General features: G+C 41.5%; 1 protein-coding gene across 1 annotated transcript in view; it reads right to left on the minus strand.

Annotated features, from left to right (window-relative positions):
* Positions 1-370: 370 nt before the first annotated feature.
* Positions 371-15,055, minus strand: part of RAD54L2 (RAD54 like 2) — a 784,453-nt gene continuing 769,768 nt past the window's right edge. Inside the window, exon 22 of the mRNA XM_069206800.1 lies at positions 371-9,996. Within this exon, the coding sequence (XP_069062901.1) occupies positions 9,065-9,996 (932 nt within the window). The 3' untranslated portion in view covers positions 371-9,064. The remainder of the gene's footprint in view (positions 9,997-15,055) is intronic.

A 15,055-nucleotide genomic window follows, 5' to 3' on the forward strand; every position in this document is an offset into this window, starting at 1 on the left:
AAAACGTCAGGGGGTAACCATGCCAAGGAGGCATTTCCTTACATCCACCAAATGGGGTCGTGCCAGGCTGTGAGGACAGGACCCACTATATATCCAACATACCCCATATTCTTTTAAAAACACAGAAAAGCCTGCACTCCAAGAGGATTGTAGTCCATGACTTTTATTCACGTGAACTGTAGATTTGGACTACAACCCCAGAGGTGCGGGCGTTTGTGTTTTAAAAAGAAAACATACTATGTTCAGAGCAAGGGAACTTTCCATAGCTTGCAATGTAGGTGAAAAGACTATAAATTGGAAGAAAAAAAGCATTAAATGGCTTCTGTGTTCATTACTCAATTTAGAAATCACAAAAAAGAGAACAAATAGCTCATAATTGAAACTTTATTTTACAAAAAAGAGCAGAACGGATAGGTAGTTAAACAGACTTACAATTTTCTTTGATAAAAAATGACATGAAACAAAAAAAATAAATACGTCATATATATACAGACAAGTTGTTCATGGTCTCTGCTTTTTAGGAGAGAGGGAGAACGCTTATTTCTCGGCATCACTCCCATCCCCACCCACCCAACCCACATAAAAGGAGATGAAAGGGAAACTTAGATTTTCTCTAGGCCCTATCCGTTTAGCCACTACTACATGTCGGCTTTACATGAAGGAGTTGGCTAGGGCAGTCGAGTTGCACACCTAAAGGTCACATCTGAATGAGAACGGGCTTGCCAATGGTGTTGTGGATTGTATTATTCCTCTTACACGTCTTACTAGTATGGTGTACGGTGTAAATCTGTGTGGCATGCTATTATGAGCAGTAACCAGGGCTCTAGCCTTAAGCTAGAAATGAGCTGCATCGTTGAGCGCTAGGTCTTACTCAGGATTTTCAGCTATTGTGGCTGTAGCAGCAAGTTATGCATGACAGCGACAATAATCAACTCAGTAGTCCAATATCTTACTTGTAATATAGTCTTTTTACGTTGGGGGTACAATTCCTAACTTCCCTATTCTATCTAATAAGGGAGAGTGCGAGGAAAAGGTTATACTATCCTCCCCTAATAACATATAGCACAACAGATTCACAAACCCATTGTAGTACCATGGTCAATAGCTTTCTTGGTGCGTCCTTGTATAAAAACATCATATGGAATTTTCTGGCTAGTCGCAGACTGGTACCACCCCCTTTCAATGACCAAAACGTCAATTAATGACTGTGCCCTTATTTAACCCATGCGCTATGTTATCAGGTATCCTCCACGGCACAGCCCGGAAGGGTGTGCTCTGCTGCACAAGATCTATTAAGGTCAGAAATAAAATAAATATTTGAGTTTATTATTCACCAAACAGAACATACTTTTAATGAAAATAACCATCTATTCAAACTAAAGCATTTAACTCTACTAAATGTCTGTTTTGCACTTGGATCTTTAAAACAAGGCAGTACAGTATTTTCATGTCAGTATTTTGGCCAGTGGCCTGCTAGTGTCCCTTAATTTATCTTTCTATATGCTGGCATTTCAGAACAGCATGTCCATATTTTAAGCTGATGGTCCATAATGTCAGAACAGCAGTGCCTCATAGGTTTTCAGCTCACTCTCTTGGTGCAATAAGTGCTTTTACTTCTGTCACAAAAAAGGTCATTACTATGGATATGCCATATGTTGGCCTGTCCCCATGTAAGAGCAGAAACAATTACAGTCGGAAATATTAAAATAATCTTGGTGTTCCTTTTCAGTCTGTTGCTCAAGGAATAAAGGCTCTTCCTGGTTAAGGTAAGGAACCATGGGTAACAAAAGTACTCACTGCATGTTGCTACAGGAGGCAATGAGCCCACCTTCATATGTTGAGAAGCAAATATTATTCTTGCTGTTTGGACTGGACTGCAATGATTGCTGAAAGTTGGAGAAAGGCGGTGCCATCTTTACTGGGGTCTACATGCTGTAGCTTCAAACAAAGATAGCAATCTGAAATCTTAGGTAGAGGGAAGTTTAGGATGGAAAGAAAATGGTATAACAATTAGCAATGAGAGCCCAGTGACCCGTCCTTATGCTTTTTTACCAAAAACACTAACCCAGCATTAAGGTAAGGAATGAAGGACCATCATGAACTATTGAGAACTGTTGACAGCTAGAAGTTGGAACGTTTGCTTGTGCTCAGCTACGAACGAGACCCCTGATTAAGTGCCATAGTTTACCGATAAAACAACTGAACTGTCAAATTTCCTTTAGCTATTGGCTGCCTTCAATCTGTCACATCTTTATAAGGTAAACAGGCTAAACAGTTACAGACAGAGTAAAAACAGTAGCTTGTTTAAATCAGACCCACATAATGAGAAATTAGTGCAGGTTACAACATAACTACATCCCTTCCTACACCAGCATGTACTGCAAATATCTCATGTAATCTCGTAATTTTAACAGCACTTAATTCACCTTTCACAAAATTCATAGCCTATGTTAAGAGTATTTTCATAGTAACTTTAGTACTCTGAAGTCCACCTTCTTACTCTTCTTAACATTTGCAGACTATCACCATTTGATGGTTGGCCAGAAACTACACAAAAAATGAAATCAAATTACTTTATAATTCCTGGAGGCAGAATTTGAAGAAGTAAATCAAAAGTCTATCTAAGAGAAAAGCTGGCAATCAGAACTGGATTTTCAGGACTGTTTATCTTATGATTCAATGTCTAGTAGTAGAGGCTGCTGCATTTACTCTTACATTAAGCTCTTTTAAATTTGCTGTTTGAATGTTACTGAAGTTGCAGGCCCCAACAGAAACAAGGCATATCAGTGGCTACTGCCCTACAGAAGAGAGGGGCTGAAGAATTTCTGAAAAAGAGTAAACTAAACTGGAATAAGAGAAGATATGCAACCCCTCTTTTATAGATTATTTTTCTGGAGTCAACAACGATTTGGCTCTCAAGCTCTTTAATATGATAAATTATGGGTTTGTAGAAGGACATCAATACTCCAGATGTCTAAGTCACCAGCGACTTGAAATCTTGTGCGCTTGGAAGCAAGGAATATACTCCTTAATGCCTCAAACTGGCTCCAGTGGAAAAAAGAATACCTTCTGCCGCCTCCACATCCACCATTTCACTCTGAAATTATTCAGCATCTTTTTAAAAACTACCTCTGTTTGAAAATTTGGGTTGAATATCTAGAATAGCTTGTGACTGGCTTTTAAGCATCCCTGGTGTTAAAACCATACATCCTGACTAAGAGTTGCTACAGACTGAACTTAGTGACAGTAGCAAGTCTAAGGTATTTCTTGGTGGAGTGTATAACAAATTCCCCTTCTGGTGTTAAAGGGGCAGGTTTGGATCCTGTAAGATCAGGTCGTTTTCAAGCCAGTGATGTGGAAATGTTTGCAAAAAACACAGACAGGACCAAACCATCATAATGTGGCACCAAAATACTTCATGAGGCAGTGGTGTGGGTGTCATTCTACAAAGAGACAGTCACTTCTAATGACAACCCTTTGCCCAAAGTCTCCTCTAACCTGGTTTGGAGTTATGAGATTGAGTATTTAGACCCAAAGAGTACAAATTCAAGTACTACATCCGACTGTATACGAGACATGGTTTTTCTAATCTGTATGACCAGTGAACACTCCTTCTGAAGGAAATATTGTTAAGAAGTTGATGCTTCCAAAGTACCTAGCTGAATTACATGAGAACAAAATCAATTTGGAACTTGCTCTTGAATCACAAAATTCTAAACAGTCAAACCAGATCTGCCTTGTTTTTTTAAAGACGTATGGCAGAGGGAAAAACATATGGGAAATGAGGAGGACCTCTACTAACGTTTCTAAGTTTCTAAAGTACCTGTTGTCCAATCTACAACACCTGCATTGCTCGACACATGAAAACGAATGCTGTCCTTGATCAATGACAAAGGTGTAGTGTTGCATCTAAGGACGGATTAGCTCTTGCAGCAGGTGGTGTGGACAACTCAGGATTGATCACAGAGGAACAGGTTTAAAACTGGTAACCATAGAATTCATTTCTAACCTCCCAGTTGGGTTTCTTGTGTTCAACCTGGTTGGGGAAAACAGACTCAAAAAAAGACAAAGCAGGAAATCTTATATAATCTCTTTAAAGAATTTCACTGTAATGTGATTAACCTCACTAACTACTAATGATGGATTAGACTGTGCAGAAAACATAGTGGAACCCAGAGAGCGACTACGCTGCTCCCAAGTAAATACTTTCTTGTTGACAGTGAGAATGTAATGAATGGATTCAGATTGGATCATTATCAAATTGTACAATATGCACTGAGGCCTCACTGATACCCCCTGAACGATCCTAAATATATTATCCTTGAAGGAAATCAGTAAAAGAGTAGCCATTAACACTTTACATTGACTCTTTGCAGAAGTTGGTAGCGGGGCCTTCGAACAAAGGCAGTTCTTGATATTTGACAGCCTTTGGCAAACAAGAAAGGGAGTAGATGCTACTTAATTGACCCTTCTTAACGTGCCTGTAGCCTTCAAAAACAATTTACTTTTAACTTACACTGCCAGAAGTACAAGTTTTTCATTCTATTTAATCTAGTTTTGATGTTTCCTTTCTAGTCACATCACATTTATCAGACTAGTACTCTGTGCTGGGGGCAATCTCTCTCATCCTACCCACTTTAACATTTATGTCAGGCACTTTCATTACCTCCTGCTCACAACAATGTATTGTTTAGTTCATTCTTAAACATACAAAGAAGGTAGGAATGACGTAACAGAAATGGTGTCGTTTTGATGGCTGAATAAGCGAGATCGTTAGTCTACAGTTCAACCACCAGCTAGAAACACAAAATCGTCAGTTCTAAAATGTGTGGGCCTGTGGATCTTCTCAGACAACAAGAGCACAAATTAAACAAGTGTGCAGAAAGAACAAATACCAATTGAAACTGTTCCAAGTGCATCCTTCGCCTTTGATCAATAATATTCCCTTAACAAACTATCCTAGGGTATTGCCTAAATTACTGCTGTGTTTTTCAGTCCCAATTAAGAAAAGCAACACTTGCATTGCCAGTGAGACACACAGGAGCACACACATAATTTCATAACTTTGTTAGCTTCTCTGGCAACCAATTAAAACTTTTTGCGGCAAAATTGCCACGATTGCTTGAGTGGCTGCATATAGGAAACTAAAACAAAGCACCTAGTCCACTCAATCTCACATCCAATAGGCAAGAGCTGCTAAGAACTATTTCTGGCCTACCGTAAAAAGCTATTATTTAGACAGAGATGGCATATATCAACACAAAGTTGAAAAAAATGTAGGCGAAGGACAGGGATAAAAATCAGTGCAAACATAAAAGGGAAAAACAATGAAGAGACACGACAATGGCTTAAATCTGAAAAAGAAAAAAAAAAAAAAAGAAAATAAAGGCGATTCCAGTTCAGTAAGTTGATTAGAAGAACAGCAGAGCTAAGGAACAACAGGGAGTGGAATGAGCTGCACAGATTTACTCTTGGCAAAAGTTGATTCATAACTTGTGAAGCAGTATTTGGCTCTACATCAAGGTGGCACCAGCTCTCAATTTGGAGTATTAGAGAGTGAGGTATAATCGTATGACTGTTCTAGTAACAGATCAGAGAATGTCGCTCACCCTGGCACCATTAGTTTACTTGGCTCCAGTTGCTTGATGTAAACTTTTCCATTCAACCAGGTTTTATGGATCTGTAATTTAGCAACCCTAATTGCATGTCTTTTGGCAATAACTGTCCGAAACTCTTTCTCTCTTACTGCTTCCAAAACTTACAATATTCACACAGTACCTCACCTTGCACCAGAAGTAGTAGTTTTAAATCCATCCAAACCCAATTATCACTCAAATAGAATTCATTAAGCACCCTGAACTGAAATGTTGTTTTGAGAAAGGACATACACCCACGCCATGAGCACACTGATTGTCCCAGATCACACAACCTTCGAGTCATGATTTTCTGCACAACATGATGGTGCAAGAATGAATAAAGAAATGCAATCCTCAAATCCATCTTTACAACACAAGGTCTTACTGAAGTGTCAAACTTCACACAAAGGTAGCCTATCACCTTCTAAACTTTTGTGGAAGGCAAACCGAAAAGATGTGAGAAAAGAAAAAGGAAATATCACATGGGTCCATCTAAAATCTGTGCACCAATGAGAGTGAGTCAAAAATGAAATAGTGATTGATGCTCATTTATATCAGTCACTGAAAAACTGGTATGGATAAAGAACTATGAGGATAATAGCAACGAAAGGAATGTAATATGTTGTACTTATCCATTTTACCCTATAGACTGATCCAAGTATTAGGGGAAGGAATGAAATACTGTCATGAAACAGAACTGCCAAGAGCTAGAAGGCTGAATGTTAGCAGTTCAAAATTTAGTGAACAACTTTGAGATGAACACAACTCCTGTTTAAGTGCAAGAGATCACCACTCAAATGCCAGACATTTTCTGCATAACACATTGTCTGCTGCACGGTCTTGAAAGATGATCCCCTAGAACGAAGGTACATCCATTGTGAAAGATAGGGTAACCTTAAGTATTCGGGTCTTGGCATATCCTAAATTATGCTCCCACTGCTTATGGTTGGTTATGGGGTGATCCACATTCGATATGCACCAAAGTGAAATGGATGGTTTTATTACCAGACACAAAGGAGTGAGCAGAGAGAACTTCTTGGTGGGCTTCTGAAAAAGGCCATCTGTCCCATAAAAAAAGGTAAATGCAGCGCCAGGTTTGGGCTCCCATCTAGATGTAAACTTTGATTATTGGAAAACACCAAAACTTTCAAGACAGTTTTGGTCTTGAAATTTGTTTTTGCTAGAGGATCCTTCTTTCTATATTATTATCATTTCAAATGGCAGCTGAGTCCACCTTAGCACAATAGGATGCCCTCAGTCAACACAAATCAGTTTAGCACTTGTCAGTGCCCCGATAATAAAACATCACGCAACACAATATTTTACTAGATGACACGGCAATGAACAGTGTGAGATTTTGAAATTTCTGAATACCATTTTGCAAGGAGTAATCTGCCATATTAGAGTCAAGTCATATGGTATAAAAAATAAATCTCAGTCTACTTTTCAACCCTACATGCTGCGATAAAAGATGGTAAATGGCCCTGTCAGGCCACACAGAGCCAAATGACAGTTGATAACATATGAGGTCTGCTTTGGAATCTCCACTCAATGTTAACAAAACATCTAGCAATCTCACAATGCTAAATGTTATGCCACCATGGGTACAGACTAGAACGTTTGGTTCTTGAACCTACTTGATGGTAGAAGAGAAACACCAACATGAAGCACATGCTTTTAGAAGATTCTGCCAATTTAAAAGGAGGGGTGTTGTCTGGGCAAAATAACCTTTCTGTTTCTAAAGATATTCAGTCCCTAGCGCTGCCCCTTGGGTCCAGCCAAAAGTCTATGCTGCCCAGCAGAAGGGGAGACCTGCAGCATGGGCATGTCCCAAATTTCTCAGAAGAAGAAAAGGTTCACCCTGAAAGGAGTAAAATGACTTGCAGCAGACAAGGAGAAAACAAGAAAAATATGAAATGCTACATAATCTTTGACGTTTTACTTCACAAATATTAAAAAAATAATTAAAAAAGATTGTAAGAAAAGATTTAAAAACTAATGTTTACCCCGTTCCTATGTTTTTTTTTTTTAACTTTGTTTTTTTTTGCAACTTTTGGGTCTGACCTTCTATCCTCAAAACTGGTAAGCAATCTGTCTGAGCATCTCAAGGAATATATTCTCGACTCACCAGCATAAAACCTGTCAGAGTTCCGAGCCACTGTTTGACAGGTGTTGTGTAAAGAGCAGGCCTCCTCTAGTTTACTTGGGCATCACAATGGCTGAGATCAATGGGCAACTATTGCTAAGGCACTCACTACAAGACTACCAAGCCCTTCCTCTAAAAAAAGGTGGGATCAGTCTCCAAGAGAATCCTAATGGGTTTTTCAGTCTTTTGAGCTATTTTATGGGGGTTGGTCTTTCACCACTCATTTACTTTCCGTTGTATCTGGTCTATCGCCCTCTGCACGGGGCAAGGAATCTGCAAGGGACCTCACGTGCACTCTAATTCCCTGGCAGAGCTTTCTTTCATACCCCAACACATTCAACTGTGCAACCCTCCATCCACTTTCTCTCAGTGGGCATTTCTCTTTTGAACCTTTCCATTTTTCCTCACTTTTTCTGTTGAGACCTTCTCTTGTTTGCCATCTACCTGAAGCTTTTTTCCTCATCCTTTTGATGGTTACATTCTAACTTAGTCTTAATATTTGAAGGCTAACTCACTGCCCCTTTTAACCTGTGCACTCCAAAACATCCCTGGCCTTCACCTCTTGAGATTTCTCACCAAGGACCCATATTCAGAAACCACCTTCAGTGTCTCCTTTGTCTATGCTGTTATTTTTGGGCCACTTATTTTTATCTACTCTTCTTTATCTGGGCTTTCCCTCTCCCACCATCTAAATTCCTTATCGGGGATGTACAACTCATTTATTCTTTTTGAAAATAAATATTTAAATGAATTTTCAGAATACATTAATCTCCTGCTGGACCTACCCTGTTCCCTATTCTATAAACAGTGGCCTTTTCTATCAACCTATTGGCTTTAATTCTGCCTGTCCCACCCTAACCCATTGGTTGTACCCACATAAGTTCACTATACAACAGTATATTGGAGATGGAGTTCTTACTGACAACAAACCATTCTTTCTGCAGCGCATAAACCTTATAAAGGCAGCTGGGGCTGAAGAAGAGAGGGCGTGTGGGGAACAGTGGGCTAAAGCCTTAATTGGCTTTTCCCTTAGCAATAAAGTCAGAAAGAGATGGAGCAGGTAGACGGAGCAGCGACAGAGCTGGAGGGCACGGATTTCCCTCCTTATGTGCAGGTCCATTCCAAAGTCCTCAACAATGTCTACCCTGAAAAGCCTCGTAGATTTCCTCCCAATCCTCATCCCACTTTCCTTGCATTCTGAAGGATGAAGCCTGGCGTGCTTTTCAAAGTCCCGTTCAATATTGCAGCAAGTTCCAAATGGGCACCACGCTTACAGCTGCCATCACTTGCCTGTGATGTCAATAACATCATCATCTTTGCCCTCATCTTCGCTAGAACCCAGCTCAGACACTTCACCAAGCTCTACGCTGCCAGAACCTTGAGGCTGCAGAGAAGTGCCACTAGCTGGGTAACCCGCGTGAGGCAACATATAGCCCGGAAAGGCAGGTGCCATGTTCCCGGGGAGACTGCTGGGCAGAACAGGATTTTGGAAGGGATTAAACATTCTTGCATCAGGAAGGAGCGGCTGGGAGAAAGGAAGAGAGTAATTGGGCATCATTCCTGCCAATGTGGGGTTCAGCATAAACGGTGGGAGGTTGGCAGAGCCTGAGGTAGCAGCAGATGAGCTGGGGTTGCCGGCTGTTAGAAGAGGGTCTGTAGTCCCAGGAAATGCCAGATGGGAATCCCCAAGCATGTGAGGCAGCTGGTAATATGAGGAGCTGGTGCCGCCGTACATCTGGTTTGCGAGTGGTGCAAAAGGGTTGTTTATGGTATGGTTCAGAGAGACGGATGGCATTGCATAACCACTAGGCACAGAATACCCGTGGTCAAAGGACTGATGTTTGCTCTGCTGCCTCCGGGCACGCTCCTCAGCTGATGGTGACAGAGACTTTCGTTTTTTCCCTCGTAGGTCCAATGCCAAAAGGTTGTTGCTGGCGCCAGAGAGGGAAGATGAGGAAATAGGTTGATTCAAACATTGGACTGCAAGTCGATGAGAAGCTGAGTTGCTACTGTTGTTGGCTTGGACAGAGCTGACAGATGATCCATGGTGTGTTTCATGTGTGGTAGATGATTCCGCGTACTGCTGCAACTCACTGAGGATCTGGGGACTGTCTGGTGAGAGTGGTCGGGACAGCTCCTCTGTGTTGTTGGCTGTGGGAGATGAAACGCTGTGTCTACCATTGCTTGCAGATTCAACCGAAGGACCATGGGAACCTGTGAGTAGGAGACGAAAAGACACTCACAATAAAGTAGGTGATAACAGAAACATTGTAAAACTGGTGGATATAAACTCTACAAGCACACACGCACATTAACTAAAAATACATTCTCCTGATTGGGAAAAATATTGTTGCTGAAAAGTGACAGTCTGTGACAGAGTAATACCATCTTACAGTCCTAGACATCTCTATAAACAGACTGATATTCCATGGAGTGAACTGGACTATAACATGAATAGAATGCATATCATTTCAAACAAGCCAAATATGGAGGTGGACCATTTACGGTTCAGGCTGCCCCAGCCTAGAACTCTTTTTATGGTTATATTTTGGCTGTAGTTAAAACTCATGGCTCTCACAATGCAGTCCAGACATGCCTTTGCTCACAGGCGTTTACATATTTTCTCTTGCAAGCTGAATTATCAGTGCCAAGATGGACTGTGTGCCAAATACTCACTTCATAAATTCCAAGCATAAACACCTGGGAGATCCCATCCTGTGCCCCATTTGCTATCCATGTAAGACAACGTGACTTACCCTATAAGCATCTGTTCGTAGCTGTAGATTCACATGCTTTTCATACCATTGCCATCTAGTGTTGGTCTTCGATGTGTGCAAGATGTTTTTCTTTAAAGACGTCTATTGAGTCACAACATATATTGACTCATTCCCATTAGCTGACAATGTGCTTGGACATCAACTCCATTTTGTATTGTTTTCTGCACAGAGTGTGACAGTTGTATGGAGTTGTGAGTGAACACTAAATAATGCACGTGTATCACACAAAATGGATGAAGACTTAATGAGAAGAGACCTGTGATCAGACCCACACAAGCCTTGGGAGGAGGGTGGGCGTGTGTTTCTACAGCACTTCATGCTACAAACAGATGCCTACAAGGTAGGTAACATTTTCCATTCCTAAGTATGTGTTGCTGTAAATACACAAGCTCTGCTCAGAATGCAAAGCAGGACCACCCATAAGTGATGACTAGAGTGTGGATGATGCAAATTTCTGGAATTATGTTCTTAGAACCCGTTGGCCAACCCATGCCTAATGTCTGGCTAGAACATCTATATAGTAGTGCTTACTAAATGTGTGGGGTTGACTGACTTCCATATGTCGGCTAAGAGAATGTTATCTAAGGCGGCCATAGTAGCAGCCTTCTTTTCATACAGTGAGCCCTAGACTCTTGCCTAAGAGAGAGCAAGACTGAATACACTTTACCCATCTAGAAATCCCTGCTTTGGAAATAGGCTGCCACTTGTGAAACTTTGCAAAGGCTACAAACAATTGGTCAGCCCTGTGAAAAGGTTTTCCCCTTTCTACTGAACAGATTGAGAGGTAGTGGGTGCTCCAAAGGGATCTCTTCAAAGGTGAGCTTCCTATTCCATGACAATTGTTTTTGTCAGCTTTAGCGGAAATTTTTTAGTGATTTTGCGTGTTTGTGTGGGTATGCAAAGTTGTTTCTGTAAAGTATCCAGCTCTTCCTGCTGGCCCTGCAGGATGGGCTTCTCTGAGAGTTTAGAGCATGCCGCCAAGGGTGCTGAGACGTCTCTCTGAGTCAGCAGTGGTTTCAACGTCAAAGATATTTTTGCGCCGAAGCAGGTTTCTATGTTGCTGGAGATTTTGGTGCCTTTTGGTTTCAGAGGCCTGTTCAGGTTCTTCTAGCTCAAAAGATGGTTGGTTCGATGTCTGAAGGAGGGAGCATTTTCAGCTCAGAAGTATTTGGCCGGCACAGACCATGGCTCGAAGGCAGTGGTGCCCCAGCAGACTGTCTTTTAGGCAGGGGAGTTTAGTCAAGCCCTTACTCTGTTTATGCATTCCCTCGGATTAGGGCCACTGGCTGGATGGAGCAGAGGTTTGGAGGGCAAGGTTGACGGCTTTGGCCATATCTGTGTGGCACTTGTGTCCTGCTGCTGTTACTCCTCTGACTCAGGGGAGAAGGGTTCCTCTGGGCTTGGAGATGACTGAAGGAGCTGTGCTCCTAAGGATCTGGCTTCGTCTTGCTCCTCTGCTTCAACATGCTCCCTGAAGATTTTGGGGTGTCTTCAAACTTCTGTCTCTGCATATATTTACCTATGGGCCCAACTCCACTCATGTCAGAACCAAAGTGTCTTTTTTGGACTGAAGGGTCAGGCAGGCCTCACACTACGAATTGGTGGGGTAGGGGTAGAGTTTGCAGTTCTGATGGTGGTTGGTCCACAGGAATTTAGAGTGACACTGAGGAAAATGTCGAAAGGGTGTCCTTTCCATTACTATTGAAGCATTCTCATTGATGAAACTTGCAGAGCAAGGGGCAAAAGTGCCAAAGAGGGCATTGGAGGTCAGTGACCGCTATACTGCTTTGTCATAAAAACAGAGAAGTTGGTCATGTGGAATGTTTTCCGGTGCGACCAGAGCCAAAGAGGGACCAAGTGGGCCCGAAGTCTGGCACTATGAGTGCCAAACACGAAGCCCTTTTTTACACATTCGAACCTGATGGGTAAAAATTACCATCTAACAGAGTTGATGCCCGTGCACACAGCCAGTTAAGAAGGGAGTTGAAAAAAAAACTACTTGCAAACGTTAGTGCCCACACTAGATGGCAGGATTATGCAGAGCATGTGTATGTACAGCAACATGTGCTATAAACATACTCTTTATAGTCGGGATCAGAATTAAGTTTCAAATCTCTGGAATAACTATGCCGTGCTGACTGTCAGATCATGCAAATCTGTGGTTTCTTGGTATCTGTGTTGAACTCTGCTCAACCTCGTAAGACGTTCTCCCTTTTCTCTCCTATTTTTCCTGCATCTTTGATTCTCTACCTATCTTTTTTAATCTTTTACATTTAACCCACTCTTTTCTCGTTCTCAGTACTTAAACTTGAGGGGTGCCTGTTCATAGCCCACTTTACCCCTCTTTTCCTTCCCTCGCTGTCCCTTTTTTCCCCATTCCCGATCTCCATTTCCTCTTCTTTTTACAATTTGCCGTCTGATAAAGCACTGTCCTCCTCTCAGCTTTCCCTCCTTTTGATCTATTTCCCTCCTCGCCTCTCGGCATTCTTTTGCATTGCCCTTTAACCCCTAGAAGGACCCTATAGGTAATTAATGAACAAGTTACTTACCTTCGATAACGCCTATTGTGGTAAAGACTATCTGTCGAACAGGCACACAAACGATAATGGAAATGACACCACAGTGTACTGATTTGCTTAGATCGTATTAAAATATTTGTTTCCACCAGAATACAAAAATGTACTTCATTTGTACTTTCCTAATTCTAATATATTCTGCACAATTCATTTACAGACCTCTAAATTTTGTTGCGTGCTAGAAAACAAATGTTCCTTTCCCACCACCAGTACCCACCAATATTGTCACATAAATCCTCCAACTTTAAAGTCAGAAAAAGAAAAGTAAACGCCAAGCTCCCTCAGAAGACAGAGCCTGACATTTGACCTTTGTCTTTGAACACACAGCCAATGTGACAAGATGAAAACAAAATGTAAAGGCCTGTTTAACAGAAAGCGAGCCCTTGTGGAAGAATACAATAAACAGTATATGCTCCACGGGAGGGACAAAGACATGTTGGTCAGCTTAAAAAACAAAGCCAGCAAGTACAAATCAAGCAAATGTGAGTTACAAACCACAACACCAATAGTAAGCAAGGGGTGGAATGCATTCTTAGGTCAGTTTTCATAATGCCCCCAAGAATTTACAGAAACCAGACAGTGGCACTGTGTAGGCTTTGACCTAAAAAAGAACAGATGTAATTGTGCATGGGTAGCACCTATATGGACCCATGGTGCGCAGATATACTGCTGCAGTCTGATGCCTGGTGAATATTCTAAGGTGAGGAATATGCAGTTAGATGTCTCTATCAAAAAGGATTACCAGTGTACCCACTGTATGTTTTAGGTACATCCTTGGTGACTCCTGGTGGCAGCTAGAGAACTTACAGTGGCAATTAAATATTGATATCTGCTTGGCACTACTAATTGTAGATAAAAACAGACAGAATCTGACTTTGGGGGTTTGGCTTTATACCATAGCATCCTTGACCAGTGATTGGACGCATTTGTCTCCATTCTTTACAGATTATGTGGCCTGCATGCAATATCCTTACCTCACAGTGCTATTTGTCTGCAACTATACCGTCCAGAGTACTGATATTTGGCACATTTACTTGTACATGTGAGAGGGCTATGCTTTTGTCACTTCGGATGGACTTTTAAAAAAATCATTTACCCTGGTTACCTTGAAACAACACACAAAAATGAATAGCGATAAACTTATTAGTTTTATGTCTCTGGTTTGTGACCAATAGCATCTTTACGGCAATAGGTAGCAGATGATCAGTCCATTTTGTCTAACTCTCACCGATAAGATGGTGGAAGCTTGCCACTCACTGTTGGCTTCAGGAATGGCATTATTGGAGAGTGGGCCCTGTCCTTGTTATCAGCAAGGCAGTCCCATCATCCTGTGGAAGTGAACTAGAAGGCTTCTAAAAAAGACCCTCAGGTATATCTATAGATCACTTACACTGGAAGTCTGTAACCATTGCATGTCTATGGGCCGTTTACCTGTTCCTTCAGGCAATCTACACAGCCCCTTTTTTCCTAAACCTCATTGCCAGTATGCAGTACATGCCTGTGTTCTCTAAGCTGCCCCTCCTGAAGGCTCTAGGAAGCTAGTCTGCTCTGACTGGCAATACACAACGCACACCTTGGACTGCTCCAGTTATACTTGGATGACCTCTACTTACATTAGTCTTTAACCAGGCACAACAAAATTAGTGTAAAATCCATGTGATATATGCCTCATTCTCGTCACTATATTTTTAGGAGCTGCCATCTCAGTTAGTAAAAGAGCACCACTCTGGTCTATCACAAATGCCACCAAAACTACTTTCCATTTAGGCCATACAGCAACTCAGCACTCTTCCAATCAAGTATTAGCTACATTGTAGCAGGACATCCATCTAATAATGCACCTCACCCTAGTATGAAGCACAATATAAATGCAACTACAAATTCCAAATGTTAGGATTAATTTCCTAATGGCATACCAAT

The sequence above is a fragment of the Pleurodeles waltl genome, chromosome 9 (assembly GCF_031143425.1).
Source record: "Pleurodeles waltl isolate 20211129_DDA chromosome 9, aPleWal1.hap1.20221129, whole genome shotgun sequence".
NCBI lineage: Eukaryota > Metazoa > Chordata > Amphibia > Caudata > Salamandridae > Pleurodeles > Pleurodeles waltl.